This window comes from Zonotrichia leucophrys, chromosome 1 (assembly GCF_028769735.1).
Source record: "Zonotrichia leucophrys gambelii isolate GWCS_2022_RI chromosome 1, RI_Zleu_2.0, whole genome shotgun sequence".
NCBI classification, from domain to species: domain Eukaryota; kingdom Metazoa; phylum Chordata; class Aves; order Passeriformes; family Passerellidae; genus Zonotrichia; species Zonotrichia leucophrys.
The window spans coordinates 70,971,295-70,992,606 of record NC_088169.1 but is presented as its reverse complement, the minus strand read 5'-3'; the positions used below and the strand labels follow the sequence as shown (position 1 = coordinate 70,992,606).

At 39.7% G+C, this 21,312-nt stretch overlaps 1 protein-coding gene across 3 annotated transcripts in view; it reads right to left on the bottom strand.

Annotated features, from left to right (window-relative positions):
• The window catches only part of ATP8A2 (ATPase phospholipid transporting 8A2), a 308,865-nt gene that overhangs the window by 17,989 nt on the left and 269,564 nt on the right, over nucleotides 1-21,312 (bottom strand). For all 3 annotated transcript variants that reach the window (XM_064717090.1, XM_064717096.1, XM_064717105.1), the window contains 2 exons: nucleotides 11,007-11,095; nucleotides 5,083-5,187 (listed from right to left, as the gene is read on the bottom strand). In XM_064717090.1, coding sequence (XP_064573160.1) covers nucleotides 5,083-5,187; nucleotides 11,007-11,095 — 194 coding nt within the window. The remainder of the gene's footprint in view (nucleotides 1-5,082; nucleotides 5,188-11,006; nucleotides 11,096-21,312) is intronic.

Sequence of the window (21,312 nt, the reverse complement as noted above, 5' to 3'; positions counted from 1 at the left end):
TTTTACCATTTCTGTTTTACCATTTCTGTTCTACCATTTCTGCCTCTGCCAGTGAGAGGCTGAGCCTCTGCCACTCAGTTCTCTGCACAGCCACAAGCCCAAGGCAAGTTTCCCACGCTGCCCTCTTGCTCCTCCCCAGGGACCTGTGGAGCAGGGAAATCTCCAAGGATGCCTGTGTCAGCTCACTGATTACCTACCATGTTACACAGCTATTGAAATGAGACAGGCACCTGCCCTCCCACACCAAATAAAACCAAGGCCAAGACAGAAAATACAACTTGCTCTCAGGGTGAGAGCTGGTCATGAACTTTTCAGCAAAGAAACTGGGTTAAATTTGGTGAGAAGTACTAAAATGAAAGAGAATCTACTCCAGAATGTCTCCTTGTTGAAAACAGACAATGGAGAGACTGTGGGGAGCTGCTGTTTTAGGTGCACTGGAAAAAACAGTATTTGTTTTATGATATGGAGATGAAAGTGGCACCACAGCCATCACCAGTGGGTGTCTGAGAGCAGCCAAAGTAAAGGGGCATACAGAAAAATGCTGTGCAAACACACACTGCAGCTACACCTTGCTAAGTCTGTAGTCACTTCCCTTCACCTTTGTTCAAGGCAAGACTGCCTCCCAGATTCCTGACTCGTTAGAAGAAATTCTTCCCAACACTTGAGCGATGCGGGCACTTTTCTGCAACAGCCCAGAGAGGTCCTTCAGCTCCTCGTAAAGTGTACAAATCATGAAAGCCACATTGTTCTTCAGTATCAAACAATCTAATCCTGCCCACCAACCAATTAATAACAGGACAGAAAAACAACCAAAAAGCCACTTTCAAAGGGAGCTCTCTGGCAATTCCAAGACAGAGAAACCCTCTGGAACAGGAAATCTACTGTCGCAAAGAGGGTGCTGCACAGCTTTGCTCACTCTCCATTAGTTGGCCAGTGGAGCAATAAAGTGACATGGGTTTCCAAAGCAATGTTTGCTTTGGTGCCTAATCAGGCTTTACTCCACCTGAACTCTTGCTGACTTCAATGAGAGGGTAGATGGAGTGAAAAATGAATGAGGACTTGAAGGTTTGGCCCTTTACAAGCCAAGATTTAAGTCGTAAACTTATTTAAAGACACAAAAATCTCTGCAGCTGAACTCAATGCTGCTTTTGAACACAAACCTTGTTTGTTTTCTTTGTGTAAATCTTTACATGTTAGCATGATTAAATCTGCTGGGCAGGTGTCTCCTCATGTCCATGTTTGCTTTGGCACATGAGCTGCCCCTCTCACCTCTCCAAATTCATGAAAATTTAGTGTTAAATCCTGCCTTTTGTTACATGAGAGTGCCAGGGAGCCCTTCTCCCTTCCTAACCAAGGCGTGCTCATGTCACAGCTGGGCTGGAGTCCAGCCCAGCACTGCCAGGTGCCCAGCTGGGGCAGGCAAGTGTGGGTACTCATCTTCCACAGGCAGGCAAGCATGGCATGGGATCCACATTAGCCCCTCATTGCACACTCACTCTCCTGCTTCTCAAGCTATTTCTGGAGTTTCCAGTTTTCTAAATACATGTTCACCCTGATTAATTCTCTGCTTTTGGAATTATCTGACTTTGTCATCATCCCAGCCTCTACCAAACTTAAGTTTTCAGCTGTCCAGATGAGACATATAAAGGAATAAGAGCATGACCTGTTAAAGCTCAAGATTATACACTTGCTATAATCTCCAAGCATCACTCTAATGCTGTTTGCAAGGTTTCTGGGACCCAGCTGTAGTGCCCAGGGTGCTGACACTCTGCCCTGCACAGACCAAACAGCTCCTCATCAACCACTTGCCTTGCTGTTCATTCCCAGCCACAGCAGGGAAAAACTGTGCACCTGCTTTTTTAGAGCAATACAAGCAAATTCAATTTTAGAAACTGTTCAAAGGGCCTAAGATTCAGAAAGCTATAACTAGTGAAGAGCACTAGTGAAGACATTTGTTATTACCCCAGAAGAATGTGCCTAGCAAGAACAGCTGTCAGGGTGAAGATCCTCTGAGACAGGATATGAATATATAGGTATCAAATGGCACACACAGCTCACCCAGAACTCCTTCCCAAAGCACTGCAAGGACCCAGGTGATATCTGCCCACATTTAACAACAATTCAGCTGAGTCACAGCAAACTGTTGGCATCCTCTTGTGCAAGTCTAGAGGCACTCAATGCTTTCCAGGCTTTGCAAACTGCTTTTTGTTTAGCAGACTAGTTCTGAACACTCAGATCTTGCACCTCATTTTTTGTCTAAGATCTAGGAAATGAAAAAAAGCAATTAGCTCCCTAAATCCTGCTCTTATCTATAATTGGGTGTGAGCTTTTTTGTTGTTTGTTTGTGAAAAACATTGAACAAAACCATGTGTCCACCATGTAGGCCAGGAAAATATACCCCAATGACAGCCAGCTTATCTTCCACAGCTGCCTGAACAAACCAGCACCCAATGGGCATGTTCTCAGGAGCACTTCCAGCCAAGGACTGAGGTGACAAATGGACTCGTGCAGTTTTTACACAGCTCTCTATTTTCTATAAGAAATGAGAAAAGTCCTGTTACTTTCCCTTCCTGCACAGTGTCACATTGCCAGAAATACCCCAAGAGCAATGGGGCTGTGGGCAGGAGGGGAGAGCAGAGCATGCACCTTAGCACACGTTTCCACCAGCTTCAAGGAAATATTTTAAAAATAAGGAACATGAACCAGAGAGTCTAACTGAAGAAAGCTCCCACTCTATTTCTTTCCCACCCTCATCCATCCCTTTGGACAAGCTCACGATTTCTAGCAGGTGTGAAAGAGCCATGAGACAAACAAAAGAGATAAAAGACAGAACAATTCTGAAGAGGAGTGGGGAGGCCACAACACAAGCACAGCACACCAGCTCCAAGCAGGCAGAGGCACTCTACCATTATCTAGTTCACAGATGGACCACCCAGAAAATCTGGGAGCAATTAGGAATGAGAACAAACAAATGCATGGAAAGAAGGGGGGAGGGAAAATGGGAAGGAGGGCCAGAAGGGATTCCTTACATCATCTCCATGCAAGCGTTTCGAGAATGAAGTGAAGCTATATGGAGGAGGAATGCAGATGAAAGAGTTTGCAGTGAGAATGCAATAAAGTAAAACGCTATGAAAACATGGAGTGTATGAATGAATTACAACATGGCCATGAAATTTACAGAAAGTCAGGACAGTGTGTAAACAGAGAAGAAACCCATCAAGCTCTTGGAGACACAGACATGCACATATAAACAGATCAAATGCTGACTGTCTCTCTCTCTCACTGTTAACAGCAATTCAACCCACCCTGCAACCCAGGGATGCACCAGGCACAAAACTGACTCATGTTCCTCTCTGACTGTCAATAACAGGCATTAAATACTGGCAGGAAAACACAAATGCTTCGAACCAGCACCGGTATAACCTCACTTAAGTGCATGGATAGGAGCCACAGCAACACCCAGGCAACTCACAGAGCTCATACCAGAGCTATGTGCCTGGGAACAATCAGTTTTCTGCTGGTCTGGTTTCCACTTACCTGGCATCTAATCACACTATCAGTCAGCACTTCACAACACCACGTTACACCTTTCTTGTCTTGGGAGACTGACCTGATTTTGGTACTAAGTGCTTTGCCTTCAACTGACTTCAAAATGACTGCTCAGCCTTCTAAGAACAAGGCCCATTATTTAATTAAATGCCTGATATTAAGCATCTTTGTTGGTTATAATTGTGGCATAGAAGGTTGCCTTTGTTGCTGCAAAGTTTGTTTTCTCTTCTTAAATAATTTGATGTGCAGTTTGTGACTTTTGCTACTAAGCAGAATTTATAAACTCTGTTTTGCTGGATCCAGGAGTTGCAGCAGAAAAATTACTCAAAAACTGAAGATACCAAGTGTTTTGAAGTGATCTTAATCAATAACACTGTGTTTACTTTGTCTTGGCCTCTGAGAAGCAAACTCTGGTCCCTAAGGACATCTTATAAACACATTAAAGTTCACACAAGCTTTTTTAAAAGCTTTTCAGTTTACCATAATCTCAGTAAATCACTGCCTGATAATTTTCCCTAAAACCAGTCCTTATTAACACACAAATTCAGTTGAAAAAAATCTACTATCTGCTTGTCTTAGCAGCAGCTAAAATATGGCAATTAGTTTACCTTAGAATAGACATCAAAGGCTCAAAGGATGACCCTGCCCCAGAAGAACAAAATCTTTTAAAAGCCCCATTCCACTCAGTTTGCTAGTTTATAAGGTTTGCTAAAATCCGGTTTAATGATCATGTCGTTTCTTAGCTAGTCATGTGGTGCCATATTGTGTAAGGAACAGAAGAGTTAGTTCTAAAACCTTTTTGAACTTGGGGATCTTTTCCGACCAGCTGATGCAGAACCACATTCTGAGATGGTAAATGAAACTGTTGGATGCAAAAGCCTCACCATGATTTTCTTTAGCTTCTTTCAGAAGAGACAAAAGTTCCCACACAACACATACTCTCTGTGTACAATGAAAGGTTCAATAATAGCAATATATTCAAGTCCATATGGTGTGGTTATAAGGAAGAGGCACAATGAGAAACTGAGAACCCTGAAGGCAAGAGACCTGCAAGCTGTAGTGAAAAAAGCAAAAGCATAAAAAAAACCTCTTAAGGTGAAACTGAACAAGGTTGTAGGGCCCAATGGATTAAACCAGTTCTCCTTTTAGCTACAGTCCTAATATCCTGTGCTGCTGACAGTTCCCTCCCCTGACATGGTTATCTTTTTGTTTTGTTTTTTTTTTGATGACATAACAAAGTGCATTGAAAACCAGCCTGCCTCAGTGGCCAGGTAAGAGCACTACATGTTAGCAGGCAGGAGACTGAGCAGCAGTTTCCAACAGACCCTCACAGCAATAATGCAGGAGAAATGAAAATGGAAGGGCTGGTTTCTGTGAGGGAAACAGACACATATGAAAGGGAACAGCAATAAATAAATAATACAGGAGAAGAAGCCTTATTAGCCTGTCTACAATCAGATTTTAATAGTGAATGAGAAATAGGGAGGGGAGAGGAAAAGAAGGGTCTGGTTTAAACATTTAGCATAGACTTGCCTCTTTCCATTACTATCACGAAGCATGGCTTTTCCCAGTTCTCTTGTCTTCGATTCCAACTCCTTAACTTGCTCCAGCAACGTTTTACGGTAGGTATGCTTTGCCCTGTACCACAAGGAAAGGACAAAAAACAAAACAAAAAAGCCATGTGAATATTGTTTTGCTACAAACCCCCAGTTTTACCTCTCAGGTGAGAGACACAGGGCTCTCCCTTGAAGGATTTGGGAAATAAAGTACAGTGTATGCATGTTAGTTCACGTTCACAATACCTGGAGAAAAATACATATGAAATGACAAATCAGGACGACTTCAAATTAAAGAGAGCTCAGCCACTTCAACACAGCACTCAAAACCTAGCCAAGCAGCAATGCTATGGGACCACAGAGATCTGACCCTGCTGCCGTGGGACTGCTCAGGACCCGGGTACTCAGACAAAAGAGCTGGGATTCATTGAATATTCATGGCAGTAAAACATGAATCCACTCTGTCTTTTGAGCTACGCGTGGCACCGCTCTGAAAACCAGAGCGGAGTCTCAGCTAATAATTGCCATTCAAGCCCCTTGATTTTCATTTATCAGTCTTCTGTGACTGGAAAGGCACTTCTCTCCTCAATGAACTTCCAAACTGACAGTGACAAGACTGGCTGTGTCCTCCTACTTTTTCAGCTTGAGGATTCAAAGAGTAATCCATGCACCACACATGCAATCAAAATTTAGAGTGCAATCTAGAGTCCCCCATGAAGAGACTTGGACCTTTCCCCCCATGCCAGGTTCACCTACTGCTCCAGGGCTATTATACCTAAATTACATTGACATAGAGGAGACAATCGAGTCCCCTTTTTCTTTCTTGACCTGTACAAAGCAAGAACACAAAATGCAGGGATCTTTCTCACATGGGCAGTTTTTGATCAGCTTCGTCTTTTGTGCCAGTTAAAGGAGGACAAGTGTCCCATGAGAATATACTGATTTGCATGTGACTGCACAATAAGCCTACAAACAAGATGGAGCCAAGTCGGCTGAGACACTACTTGCTTCATAGCATTAAATTAATATTCTTCAGCTCAAAGGTGGCAAAAATTTCTTTACAAGTTTTATAAAACATGCAGACATTAAAATCTTTAGCCAATGATATAAAACAGTGTAAAACTCCCTCTAACAGAAAAATAACAACAGGTGTATATGTAATTAAAAATAATGTAGATGCATTTATTTTTAAAAAGTATCATACTATTGCTCCTTCCACAGGGAATAAGAAACAAAGACCACAAAATGTTTGCTGGCACTATTTATAATGACAGTGCCTTGATACTGATACTAGGGTATCTAAGTTCTCTGGTCTTTGTGTTGCTGAATTATGCTCCAAATACTGAAAAATGAGAAGCTAAAATGAAAACAACTTTCAAAACACATCTGTAGTTAAGAGAAAAAAAAACCAAAAAAAAACCAGAAGATGAAGCACAGCAAAATATGAAGGTAAAGATTATCAGGATGTACTTAGAATGGTATATTGTTAAAACAAACCACCAAAGGTGTATGATTTGTAACAAACACCAACATACTGTGTCAAAAGAAATGAGCAGCAAGGGTATTTTTAAAATGCATAATGCTTCTGCAATGTGAGATTACCAACAGCTGCACAGAAATTAATTAGATTAAAGTTGCTATAACTAGTTAGGCCAATGATTAGACTGGTCTCCTCTTTGAGGAAGGGAAAGTATAGCTGTTAAAATGAGAAAGCTTTGAGGCTATTAATTTTTATAAGCTTTTCAGTTGAATTCACTACCACAGTCTTTAATTTAAATAAATACATTGAAATTTTGACCTTCATCTCTTCCCTTTTAAAGAGGTCATCCCTACTGCAAACTTCAAGACTGAGCATGTTTAGAATTTTTCAAATCCTTCACAACCAGTTTTTCCCCACCAACAAGAACATAGAAATGTTATTCGATCTCTTCCAAAGTTCCATGTTTATCTTGCCATAAGCCATAAGATATGTTCTTCTTTTCCCTTAGAGTGAATACTGAATTCAAAATTTGACAGAATGGATCCTAATCAACAAGTCCAGTTTGTGCAGCACAGCACCAGGAGGCATGACACTGATATGATACAACATGGAAGAAATACTGTTGGCCTGAAATTGGGAATAATGAAATGTTTTGTAAGTAGTGTGAAATGATGAAACACATGGGCTCTTCTGGGGCTGGTAGTTGCTATGCATTGAGTCACTCCTTCACTTGGAAGCAAGAGCACCCATGGAATGGTCAGTAATCAAGTATTATCAATAAATATAAGAATATGAAAAAGGCCTGAGGAACCTATCCACATGTTCCTTCAAAAAAAAAAAAAAAAAAACAAAAAACTGAAATATGGTATTACAATTGCCTCAGAGTCTGGGTTTGCTCCTATCAAAGTCAACTGCAAATATTCCACAGACTGCTGGCAACAGGACTGGATACTACTTCATGACTTTTTCCCTACAGCACTTTACAAACTTTTGATTCACAGAAATACAGGTAGGATTCTGAGCTTTTAGGTTAGTACTCCACAAGTGACCCTGGATGTACAATCAGTCCTCAGTGAACAGTGAGATTTTGTGTTTGCTGTTACTGTTCAGCTAAAATTTGATGCATTACATAAAGACAAACTCACCTTTCCCTCACATGCTGGTATTTTAATATCAGGGACTGCAAGAACAGGCAAAAGGCCATCTTTGTATTTTGTGTAGCCCTTCCCCTTCAAAGCCAGGGACGTGTATCATTTCACTGGCCTAGGATATTTAGGGGGTTCAGGAGGCCAGAATCTGCCAGGGAGAAGCATGGTGACATTCATAAATGTTTCTCAAACATGGCACTATCTCTACTCTGGCTTATCATCCTCAGTACCACTTTATGAGTCTTGTATTTCAGGGACTGCAAGTATATGCAAAGATGGGAAGAGCTCCTTTTATCTTCTTCTCTTACTTACACTGCAGAACTGGCAAGTACAAAGTGCTTCTTCCTCGTGGTAAAAAAAAAAAAAAGTTCATTAAAATTTTGGTAATGATTTGAAGGCTCAGGAAATTTTTCACTGTAAAATAAGCACCGAGACACCAATTAGGAATAAATTCTTGCACTCTTCTCTGATATTGCTGGAATACATGCTGTGTTTTTATGATTCCCACATACCTCTGTGAGTCAGCTATTCCAAGATTTCCTAGAGCCAGTGACATGTATTCAAGTGACATGTGCCAGCTGTGAGGGAGCACTCACCTTACAAAGCTCTGTTCATTGCAATGGTGGCACAACTAGTATTTTTACAAGGCACTGAATTCAGGGTAGTGGACCAAAGTTAACAACGTATTGCAACCAAGAATTAATAATAAGCTTCCTTCTCTTTAAAAAGAGTTTTCCACATTTCCTTGATTCATTTAAAAGAAAAAAAAACCAGAAAATAAAAAAGCCTGGAGCCACAGAGAACATGGGAGGTAAGTGATGTGTTGACAACTGAAGCCTTTGTAACAATGGAAACACGTTCTTACTTCCAGCATTAGAAATTTTGATAGCAGATGCAGCACAGCAGTTTATAAGCAAAAGATTTGTATGTGTCTGAAACACACTTTCCAATCAGCCTTGTTCCAGACTAAAACTCTGTACTGTGTTTATGGCTTTCTAGCAGTATTTTGTACTGAAATTAGACATGTACCTTTTGGGTCATACGGATGTTCTGTCTGTGGACATGTGCTTCATGTCCAAAAGAAACTGAAAGGGATAAATTCCATGACCATGAGCAGTCACAGTTGCTGGAATTTTATAGCCAAAACCATATTCTGCTGAATTACAGAGAGCAATGTGGTGTAACCACTGCTGTGGAAATGTGCCAGCTGATTTCCAGAGGCCTTAGGCTCCAGTTTTAAATGGCAAGCCTCTTGGAAAGGAAACAGACCTTTACTCCTTCCATATGGCAGTACTGATAGCTGTGTCATTTCATTTATCCTAGTTAAAATGTTAATGATGTTAATTTTTCAGTGATCGCTTAGTTTAAAAAACGAAAAAAATAAAGATCCTGGTTAGAGAACAGATTTTTAGCTTAATATTGTTAGGAGCCTCCTGTTTAAAATCTGTTGGGAAAATATCTGGCCTATCAATCACATGTTTGTCTTGAGAGCTTCACAGTCTCTATACATTGTCAGTCTGAATGACTAAAAGGATTATGTTGCTGAGATTTCTTTAAGAAATATTAAAGAACAGGCTCAGTCAGTAACAGAGTTTGAAATGACTAATAGCTGAGGATGAGCCTGCCATGGTCTAGTCTGTTTAACAATTCATGAGTCATTTTTGCCAAGAACTGATAAGAAAAGAGGACAACTTCAGGACACTCAACTACCATGAAAACATTAAAAAAGCTAAAGTTTTTTTTTTTTTCAGAGTTTAAACAAGCAGGTCACAGACACAGTAAAATATCTTAATTTAAACATTTTGGCCTCAGTTTTAGAATTTTAAAATCATTTGCAATTGCAGAAGTTTAGCGAGTGCAAAAAAAAAAAACAAAAAAAACCAACTCCAAACCTCTGATGTGCTGGACTATTAAATCAGAGTTGAAATTTCACATTACAATATCTAGATTTAATTTCAGCAGTCTAGCTTGTGAAAATTAAGCTGAGGGACAAAATTTAAGAAGTACTTACTAAGTGGCCGATTTGTCTACTACCAGTTTAATTTCACTGTGCTATCAACCCCATATGAAGTAAAACCAGATTTTCTGATCTGTGCATATGACTTACCTTTCATGAAGGTGTTTGAAATGTGCCTATGCTTGGGAAACTTTCTGGTTTTTTTAGTATTTTCTGCATGTTTCTGTAAAGCAAACTGGTGGACTTGGCAGTGTTAGTTTTACAGCTGGACTCAATGATCCCACAGGTCTTTTCCAACCTATATGGTTGTATGATTCCAAGAATCTTCCCTGATCGACCAACTCCCATTCTGGGAGCAAATGTGTCATGATGCTTTCACTGTGAGCCTTTCTGACAAGTTACAAGATAATCTGTATTTCCTCTTCATTCCAGGCAGGATTCTGCCTTTTTGCCCCAGAGTTGGAATGTCTGGGGTCCCCCTTGCACAAAGGTATTATGTATCTATGTAAAAAAACCTTCTTAATTGTAACACAGCCTTCCAAGGGAAAAGATGGAAGGTTTGGTGCATAAAACACTTGGAAGTCAGCTGAACAAAAGGCGACAAATTCTAAATTAAAATTATTACTTCTGTATTTCAAATTGCAATGGCAGAGACGGTAAATTGCTTCCCTTTAAATCCAAGTTCTTGAAATTGTTTGCCTTCTGCAATGCTTTGAAGGCCCAAAATTTTGAGAGAAGGGAATTACACAGGCTTGTATTTCACCAGTTTGTTCCTCCTCTCTGGGCCGTGAAGGTACCATTAAGATTTCACTTCAAACATAAAGAGCAGAGTATTGCTCTTCTCCCAGTTCAGTCTTCAAAGACCCAGTTGCTGAAGGAGAACCTAAAAAGCAGCTGACAAAGAGCTGAGAGCTTCCTGGCTATGGATTAAGAGTGCCACATTTCTACTTTCTACCTAACCTTAGTCAGATTCAACAAATTATTTGCTCCTTTTTCAAGAAGTCTCAGACATTCAATTTAAATTTGCCTTTAACTGAAGCATAGACAACACAAGTAATCCTAAAGTGACATACCCTCACTACACAGACAAGGCCACCTCCTCCAGATTCCCTCCCCCAGCCATTCATTCTCTCACATTGCTGGGTGCCATGGCAGGTGAGGAATCACCCACTTCACCTTTTTTCCCTTCCAAATGAGTACCACCATTTTGCAATCACTGAGAGACTTCAGAGTTCTTCACAGAACAATACTGGACTGGACAACACGTGCATAGAGAATAATTCCTACAACACCAAGAAGACTGGTTTGGGACTTACGCTGTCCATGCCACGTCTTTAACAAGGCACGCAGTGGGCACAAGAAACAAACCAAACCAGAAGTATCCACATCTTAACACCATTCCAGCCTGGAAAGAAAACAAACAAATAACTCATGAGTGTTTTCAAGCTGTTACATGTTAAGTGGTTGTTTACAAGCAAAAAGGTAGAGTGATGGCATCAAACTAGTACTGCATCCACAGTCTGGGTGATGTTGAAATTGAATGGTGGGGCAATAACAAACAGTGATAGCATTTTTCAATAATTCCTTATGACATCAAATTTCTTAAACATTTCTGAAAAATTATGCATCCTCCAACAATATTAAATTGTGGTTCCAGGCAGACACTTTTTTAGTCATGGAGAAGAGCACTCTAAGTATATTCTGCTTGCACTTTTGACTACCTTTTGTACCCTTTGCTTACTCTCTTCCCATCTACTGTCTTAAATCTCTGAGCAGCATCAAACTGACATGAAAAAAAAATATATTTCTCACTAAAATGTTTCAGTCATATTCCACTTAAATACAGAACTTCCTGCTCAGGCTACTGCTGCCTGAAACCCAGGGTGGGAAAAATTCACTCACGTCCCACAAATGGCTTTTTTTACAAACAAAGAACTCAAAGTTTATATTCGCGTTTTTCTCATTGTTGTAATGCTTGAAGAAAAAGCTTGGTGGGATTGGAGAACGAAGACATTTGGAAACCCTGCATATTCCAGCATACAAAAATAGTTATGGAATGAAGTTGAAATATGGCACTATTTACAGAAATGCTACTTTAGATCACTAGAACCTTTTGCAGATAAATTAAAAGTGATTAAAGTTTGAGACTACCTCATCACCCCTTCCATGGAATATATATATTTCCCATCAGCATTGTTAAGTTTTGCTACACATTAGAAAGGACTTTTTCCCCCCTGTAACTACTTGTGTGCACCACAAAACTGAAATAGAGGCTGAAAGGTTTCAACAGCATTTCCAGTGTCTAGACAGATTTTGTTCTCCTCAGTTACGGACACTGCTCTCTTTTCCAAAATCTTCTCAGTAGTTTTTATGCCACACACAGGCACCTACTGATATGTCAGCAGTGTAGCACAGGCTTGGCTGGCTCAGCTTTGTCTCACACTGTGGCACACAAGCACTGCAGTGCTGAAGTGTCAGGCCATGGTACAGGTAAAGACACAGCTGAGCTACCTAGGAAATGGAATTACATGAAACACCTACTTATCCTTTGAATACACTGAAGACAAAATTTGTAGTTATACACCTCCTAAGATGAGAATTATTGCTCACAACAGTAGACTTCCACCACTCACTCCAGTAAAGCTCTTAAACTGAGAGAAGCCATCACAGGGCTCTGACAGGATGTGCACCCGTAGCATCCAGCATCTTCTCTCAGTGTCATTCTCTGTCTAGAGCTGTTCATCTAACAACTCAGTCATATTTAGCAGCAACTTGCCCTTGGGTTGCCCAGTAGTGAGTACATCCACAAGTGGTTTTCACCTTTAAATGTTAAATCCTACATGTCACTGCTGGACTGACGCATCAGTGTACTGATCTTGTACTGAAACCAAGAGCAAGCTAGACTGTGCTAAAACATTCATGGACATTTTGCCACCCGCACAGACAGTAAACAAACACATTCCAGTCACAGAATCAGCTCTCCATTATTTGGGAGCCCTCATGCCCACATTCACATGAGAATGCCAGAAGTACACAAACAGTTTTGATCTATGCTTGTTTAAGGAAAAGGATGTACAGGAATAAGAGGGAATTAATAACTTTATTGGTAGCCAAGAAGTTGAACTGTAATAACAGTGGTAAAACATAATAAGATTTATCCTCATGCTTTGCTTTTCTTTGGCCATGACCCTGCAAGTGTTAGGAGTCACAGAATCACATCAGCATTTCCATTCACCATCCCTCCTCTGTCTATGCTAATAAAGGCTAAAAAAGTGACACAGTATTCTATATGCATTTTCTGATATTTTTAATTGAAATATCTTACATTCCACTTCTTGCTTTTCTAGCCGAAAGCAACTTGACACACTTTCACAGTGCAGAACATTCTGAATATGTGTACAATAGAAGTTAAAATGCTATTATTTTTGTTACAAATGCTGACATCTCAATCAATGGCTATGAATTTGGACATGTGGCATGTTGGTAAAAACCTCAAAGCCAAATACTTTTTGCCTGCAATTATGTATTTTACTCAAGTATTATTCTGTCCAAAAACTTCACCATAATAGTAAAACTATTCATCTCATTGGAACCCTGTCAGACACTCATTTTACTACTAGGAAGGCTTTTCCCATGCAGTCCTCATCAAGGTTTTACTCCATTCCTCAGCTCATCTGGAAGATTTCTTTCCTGCTCATCTCTAGTTTCCTCTTGGACTTAGAGGACTGCTGTGCTTCACAACAGTCTGGTCTGTCTTGCATGCAGAGCTCTGCCCCTGAGCACAGCCTCCTCCCTCACAGGGTTACCCCCTTCTCACAGGATGGGAGCTCCTCAGCAGAACATTCACAGCAAATCACCCAATGTGCTCTGGGGACATCCATAGACAGCACTTTTAGGTTAGTCCCGAACTCGTAGGACAGAGCTGGGTTATGAACAGAAGCTGCAATAAGAGCACCTATTTATCCCTACAAAGCTTTCCTCACGCTTCCCAGCTGTTGCTGTGCTCCATTCCAGTTGCTCAGCCAGTCATGACAACAGTGAAGACAGTACTGCAATACATCTTCAGTGAAACATGGCATTTCTATACCCAGTTCCTGTGAATAACACTCTTCAACTATCAGTTATCACCCCAAGATAAAAAAAAAAGCAGATTCCAAACAGAAACCACTGCAATTCTCTTTTCGTCAAGATCATCACACAAAGCAGGAGTAGAAATAGGTTGTTTCTGAAACAAATTCTAAATATTGACCATCTCTGTCATCACAGAGGCCCCATGATATGTAACTAAGTAATTTTTGTTCTGTCTACTGATGTAAACATTAGTGACTATCACACCCAAGGTGAACTGCCAGAGACCATTAATCATAATGCACCCCCAAAACCACTTGAGACTAATGCAAGTCCTCCTTCTGAGAACACTGCAACTTAAACTGCAGCCACCAGTAACTGCCTTTCAAACACTGATTAATCTGCCACAGACAAAGCATTCATTTTAGAAAATTGATAACATTTGTTAAAAATAAAGAATGGGAACAAGAAAAGAAAGAAAAAGAAGTTAGCTCCAGTTATTTTGCAACTGAGGAGGAAATAATTTAAGTCCCAATGCCTTTAACATCTTCTAAATAGCATTTTTAAGGGCGGACAATTTCTTTTTTTTCATTTTAAAAACATTAAAAGAAGTAATAGCACTGATCAACAGCACAACCAGCACAGAATGACCAGGAAGATTGTCTTTCTACTATTATTTTAGAAACCATAGGTTAAGGTGGTTTTACATTTGTTGGTTGGAGTTTTTGTTCTTCTTTGCTTATTGTAACTCAAGGACATGTTATGCACAAGCATATGAAATAGAGAATAGATTGTTAAAAAAAAACACCTTAAATTGCAATACAATCTGGAGCACATGTCAAGCTCTCTTCTCCATTTTACTATTCTTAGTATGTTCATAAGCATCATTCCTTGTTGTACTGTTTTACCAATAGGTGGTGTCACTATTTTCAACAACTTCCAAGGAGAAAAAGGCCAAAAGTGCCCAGGGATGGGAAGTCAATATATACACTGTTCTGGTATTCTTATCACAGCATGGTTAGACAGCTAGGGACCAGTAAATGATTCAGACAAAGCAAGCAAGGATCTCAATCATATCACTCAAGAAAAATAAGACAAAATTAAAATTCCTATTTTGAATAATGAAAGTTTTTTTTTAATTTCATTTCCTCATATATCTACGTATCTTAACTTTGACAAAAAAAGGACAGTAAAAGTATAAGATCATGATGGAAACAGCTGGCTTTATATTTCCAGCACAAAAAAAATTATTCCTGGAAGTGTGCCTGGAGCCTGATCACAGCTCTCTCCATGAGACATGGATAAGGACCCAATAAGTCACTCAACTGCAGTTTCATACTTATTCAATTCCAGCTTTGTGCACTAGGGATTCAAGTGCAACTTGAACATCACTGGGTCCCCAGTAGTCAAATGTGGATGACAGCATGGCACTGCCTTTGGCAGCACTTGAGAAAGGAGGAGTGAGGGACAGGATGGCCACATGATTATTGTGAGGGACAAGAAATACTCACTGTCACCACTGAGGTACTCTTGATCTGGACTTGGCAGACACTGATGACACCAGTGGCTGGAGCTGCAAGTGCAGCTCTGGGAGCTGGGCCCTGCTGCTCCACCTGCTCTGCCTGGGCAGCCAAAGCAGGAAGCAGTGAATGCCCAGCTGCACCAACACAGCTGGAGGCAGCAACTGAGATGCACCAGGTGGACCTGTCTGCCAGTGCCTCCCCTCCAGCAGTTCTAGACCAGTGGCTTGGTTTGAGCACACCACGTCAGAAGGGCTAGAGCTGGGGCAGGGGAAGCCCAGTTGGTCACTCTGCTCCCATCCCATGTTAGGCAATTCACATGGAAGCATGTCAGTCACTTTTCAGTCACTGAGGGCAGCGTCTTCAAAGCCTGCCCCTGCCCATCGACCTGAGGTGCCACTCCTGGGCCCCCAGGCACAGACATTTTCCCACTGGTGCTGCTAGCTTGGGCAAACAGTCCTGCTTCACTTAAGTTCCAGTGCCCCATCTGAAGGCACGGGGTATGGACAAACATATTACTCTCTTCGAGAAGTTCAAGCATTAGCACCGAGACACATGGCAGCAACGCTCTGAAAACTCTCAGACTCCTGTAAAAGATGGCCTTTCTTCTGCTCTATGGACTCAATAGGACTAATTCAAATACTGCTTTAAATGTCTAGGAAACAGATTCAGTAGAAAGTAAAACACCTTCTGCCTCAATCTTGAAATTGTTGCACTTTTAGTGATGTTCCAACTTTGACATCTTTACTGCAGGTTTGTTCTTTTCTCTTTTTTTTCTAATTTTTAAAATGCTTCTCACAAGTAAATTTGGTCCCTAACTTCAGTAGGAAGAGAAACAGATTCCATGCACAAAAAAATCCTATTGCATATTATGAACAATATCATTGAGCAAGCACCTCAGCAAATATATATTTATATATTTACAGTTTGCAGACTATTACCCACCCATTTTCCTTTAGAGAACTGCATTGAGCATAGTCTGCACATTTTGGTTCCTCCTAAACCTGAAAGTTTCAGTGCTAGTGTTAGTGTTCAAAAACACATAATCACAGGGACTATATGTGGTGCTTTTTATTAAGAGCTCTGGGAATCGGGGTATATTCAACCCAAATCTGATTCCGACCATACATCCAAAATGATCATGTTTTATACTCTATTGTTACATAACTTTCATGTTAATTATTAAACTTATATTGTTCTATTGTATACATAAATTTAGCCCCTTTCTGAATTTCCAACATAGTTTCTCACTATTCTTCTTATGGTTATATAATAATTACATTTAATTACTAAACAATCGTCACATCTAACAACTATATAATTTATCATACTGCTTACGCAGGTGCAGTTGATCTGGGAAAGCACAAAGCCTAACATTTTTAGATTCTATCTTTAACTTTTTCCAGGGTTCCACTATCACTAGCACTGGGTAGTTTTCTTTCAAAAGGCTGGAAGTTTTACCTCAAATGGACAGAAGTATTAATTCTTTAGCAATCAAATGACTGAAGAGGTCTTAAGGAGACACAAGACTTGCCACAAACTAACACTCTAAGCAGTCCATGCCATGTAACAACTGGTAGATACTGTGTCATAAACCAACACATTTTTCATAAATTATTCTCAAGGCATCAGCTAGCAATGGCTTTCTCACACTTCAAATGATAAAAAAGCTTTGTTACATTAAATCAAAACCTCCTACTATTTCTATTATAGCTTGTGTGGAATGGTCATTATCTCCACCCCATGCTGCTAACACTATAGAAAATACAGAGATAGTTTTAAAATTCCTGTATTATACAAGATCCTCAAGGTGCTACGAACATCAGACCCTAGACCTTAGAGATCACATACATTAAAATGTAAGTGCAGAGAGATGACAGGGCTAGCTCATGGTCACACAAACTGACTGCAGAGCTGGGCAGATTGCCCAAGTCCCCCAATTAAATCACACTACACGGAGAATGAGCCTACTGGAGCCCAAGTATGAAATAGAACCAATATCCAAGAATGCAGTCTCGAGTATTTTCCCTGTGCAAACAAACACAGTCTAGTCTCAACCTGAGTTGGTGCTTAAGAACTTTTCCCTGCAACACAACTGCAGCCAGCTCCAGGCTGGACAGATCTGTAGATTCAGGACAGGTGCAATCAACAGATTTACTAGCTCCCTCTTCAACAAATACCTAGGCTGGAGAAGTACATGAAGAATAAGCCCTTTGGGTTAGTGGCAAAGTGTTAAGAAATGAGGCAGAAGAATTTGCTTTCCCCTCCTGCTTACACCACTGGGAGTCAGGAGTACCTCAGATGAAATCAGCAGAGCTCTGCCACTGAAAGGCTGGCTGGATATTTCCATATCTGAAATAAAGATGTGCAATGTTTTCCATAATGTAAGAATTTTCACTCTAAAATGACTCAGATGAAAACAATGACCTCACTGGCTGGCTGCATTTAACACAATGACACACTGGTCCAGTTTCAAAACTATTTCCTCCCTCTCCCAGTCTCTGCTCATACCAACACATCCCCTTGAGACCAGCAGAAGGAGAAATGGAGAAAAAAAATCAGATATCTCACTCAAATATTTTACCCTTTTCTCTTAATTTTGCCAGTCATACTTGAAGACACATGGGAGCCTAGAGTAAGAAATCTATCCACTGTCTAGCTCTCTAGGTATGGAGCTTGTTGATATTTTTAATATAGCACCTGGATATAAATGTAGGGAGGGACAAAAAGAGCTATACTTTGAGCAAAAAGAAAATTGCCAACACCAGCACAAAGGCATGAACTTGGCATGCCTATTAAAGCCCAAGGTGTTTTGAGATCCAGGCATCAGGCAAAAAGCTTTTCATTAACGAAGCTGCTGGTTATGACAGATAAAAGAAAGCAGGAAAATACAAACTGAAGTACAGAAGACCAAGAAAAATATAATGTCAACTCAAAAAAGACAAATTGCTTGCTTTAAGTTATTTAATGATCAGGAATTAGCAGTACAAAGTTACAAATAAAAAATTTAAAACCTTCAAGTGTTTTAAAACACCCACCAAAACTAACTTCACATACACAGCCATGGTTTTGAAAGGACTAGATAAGAGCCATAAAACCATAGGAGCATAGTTAAAGGATCTTCTAGATCCTTTTATTTTCTTGTCAGAAACTCTTTTTCCATAATGGAGGAACACAGCAAGTTAAAAACCTATTTTTATTCTATTTCTTAATGTAACTTAGATACATGAACATATCATTGGCCAAATACGTCCCACAGGAGGCTAAAATAAGCTCTGGTTTGTGTTAACTAAAGATACATTCTACATCCTGCTTAAGGAAGAAATTACTTTATCTCATTTATTAAATAGTATACAACAGTACCAATTAAACAAGGAGCCTGCCCATGCTACCCTCCACTATTACTCTGATAGCAGAGAATTAAGAAAATTAATCAGATAGTGCTTTAATTTGATTTTATGGTTCACTAGCAGTGTAAACTCTTATTCAATTCCACACAGCCTGTAATTTTTTCATTATTCATTATGCTAAGCTAAAAAAAAAGTAAATTTATGTTTCTTCATAGTCATTTGGAGAAAACTGTTGGTTAAAAGTTAGTGGTAAAATCATGCACCATGTAAATGGCTAAGTGGATTAATGAAATTTTTTTAGAAAGCACAGATCTCATTAACCAAAGGACCTTCTCCTCATAGTGGATGAAACATCTCAGTAAATTTTTACCTAAATAGCACCAGGCGCTAATTATTTTTTCACATGAAAAAAAAAAATTAAAATACCCTTCTGTATTAGCATGAGCCTCTCCAGCACAAATTAAAATCATGAACAACTTGGAAAAAAAAATCACAACTTGGAAAAAAAAATCACAACTTGGAAAAAAAATGTTTATGTCATCCAAGATTTATTTTTCCTCACCTTAGTCAGGCTTGGTATTATTCTGAATTATATGACAGTTTGAGTTTTCTGAGATGTGTCCACAATTACGCAGTTGTGCAACACAATATAATTCTCTTTTACACTCCAATTAAAGATGAACTTCCCCTGCAGAGTGCGGCAGAGCAGGTCCATGAGCAGCTGCAGCTGCTGGGCAGTGACCTGCCATGATTCCAGAACTCCACTGAGCCGATGTGAAACATGTAGGGAAGTGATGCCAGGATGAAAGCAAAGTCACACCTATACATACCTCTTTAAGAATCTTTTTTGTTTTGCCCTCCTCCTCCCCTCAAATTGCACCAACAAAGGCATGAAATCTGAAAGAGTAATTTGGACAGACTCGACAATGTAACAGTTTGTCCTGGTCACTGCTTCATGCACTTTTGGATAAATTTCTACTCTGCATAGAAGAAATTTATACTTTACATTCTCCTTCTGAAGTAATGTTCAGCATGTAACCACTCTTGTTTGGTGTCTCTAAGTTTCTGTAAAGGTTTTAAGAGGAATGACTCTTGTAGAGTAGCTGCCCTTATTTAATAACTGTGCCTTTATCATGAAGGCTGCATGGGGAAAAAAATTACAGAACCCACCTTTGAATTTCAAACTCCAGGGGAGTAATTATGTTTAGAAGAAGCTGCTCCTTGCCAGAAAAGATACAGGATATTCATACAACTTGCTAAGTTACACCTACAAAAATATTCAGAACCTTCAAATTTGCTGGCTTTGTGTGCTGAAAATTTCCCAACTCTGCTACTGCAACAGCACTGGCTTCCTCACATAAAATACATTTGTTTCAAGATATTCCCTCCTTCTCAGTATTAGCATTCCTAAGTAAAAAGATCCTCTATCAGGAGTGGAAAGACCATTTCACTTTTGCCATGGTTTTGCAGTATGAATTTGGGTATATGCTCTATCCTCAGAAAACACAAAGTATAAAACCACCCTCAGTGGAATGTTTTGAAAGTAAGCTTTCAAACAAACAAATATTTAATTGGAAAATAGCATTTTTATATTAGTATGAAATAATACTTGCCCCATGTCACATGATTGTTTTACTAACTTAAACAAGAAAAATCTTTGAAATCTGCATTTATTCCTTTACTACTTGTTTTGCTACTGTGTGTGTCTTCATGCTAAACTTTTTTCTGCTTTTATAGATCATCTTAAGAGAGTCCATTAAAAAACCCCAATATTAAGTTAGGGTTTAACATTATTAAATTAACACTATTAAATATTTCAGGGAAGTATAATCAGGTATCTATCCACATGCCTGAGCCACCTAAACAATTCTAGGTCCTGACTGAAGCTGCTAACCAAAACTAAAGTTCTACAGCACATATTAAGATCTAAAATGGCCTGTGGCAACACTTCCATGAGTATTAGTTCAAATTAGATTCAGCATTTTGTCCCCAAATCTGGCAAATGAGCTGATGTCAGCAGGACTGCTGCTGCTCTCCAGAGTCCTGATGTAGCAATTTAAATGGGGCAGGCTGACACCTGCTCTTGCAGGCAGCTTGTTGGAGAGTGCTGCAATTCCACATGTGGTTTGTTGTCTGCAGTGAATTACAGCACTGAAACCCACAAACGGAAAATACTGTTGTTGATCTTCTTTTTTTAACTTGCTTATTCCCTAATATGGTTTGACATTGCATTTACCAGGATAACACTATTCCCTATGTCTCACATCCTATAGATTCCTTCATAGCTCAAGAATTTCAGAAAACAGCTAATAGTCATACAGCAAGAATTACATCTCGTAACTGCAAGGCCCAGAGAAGTAGATCTTTTCCAAGTTTTTGAAATGGTGGCATAGGTTTATAAATTGATAAGCATGTTGAATTCTTACCAAAGTCAACAGCAGCTGAAAGTACACCACTTCCGTAGAGGGAGTTCTGCATTCTGGAAAACTGTGTCCTTTATACGCAGCTTTAGAGATCTAAATCTCTTACAGCAATGGTTGGTTCGCATCAGATAACAGCCATTACTTCCCCACATTTTATTTCTCCAGGAAGAGTAATTTACTAGCTCAGTCACTACATATTCACATGGATTTTATCTTCATTCAATGGTTACATTCTTAAAGGATATTCTGAATGCAGGTAGC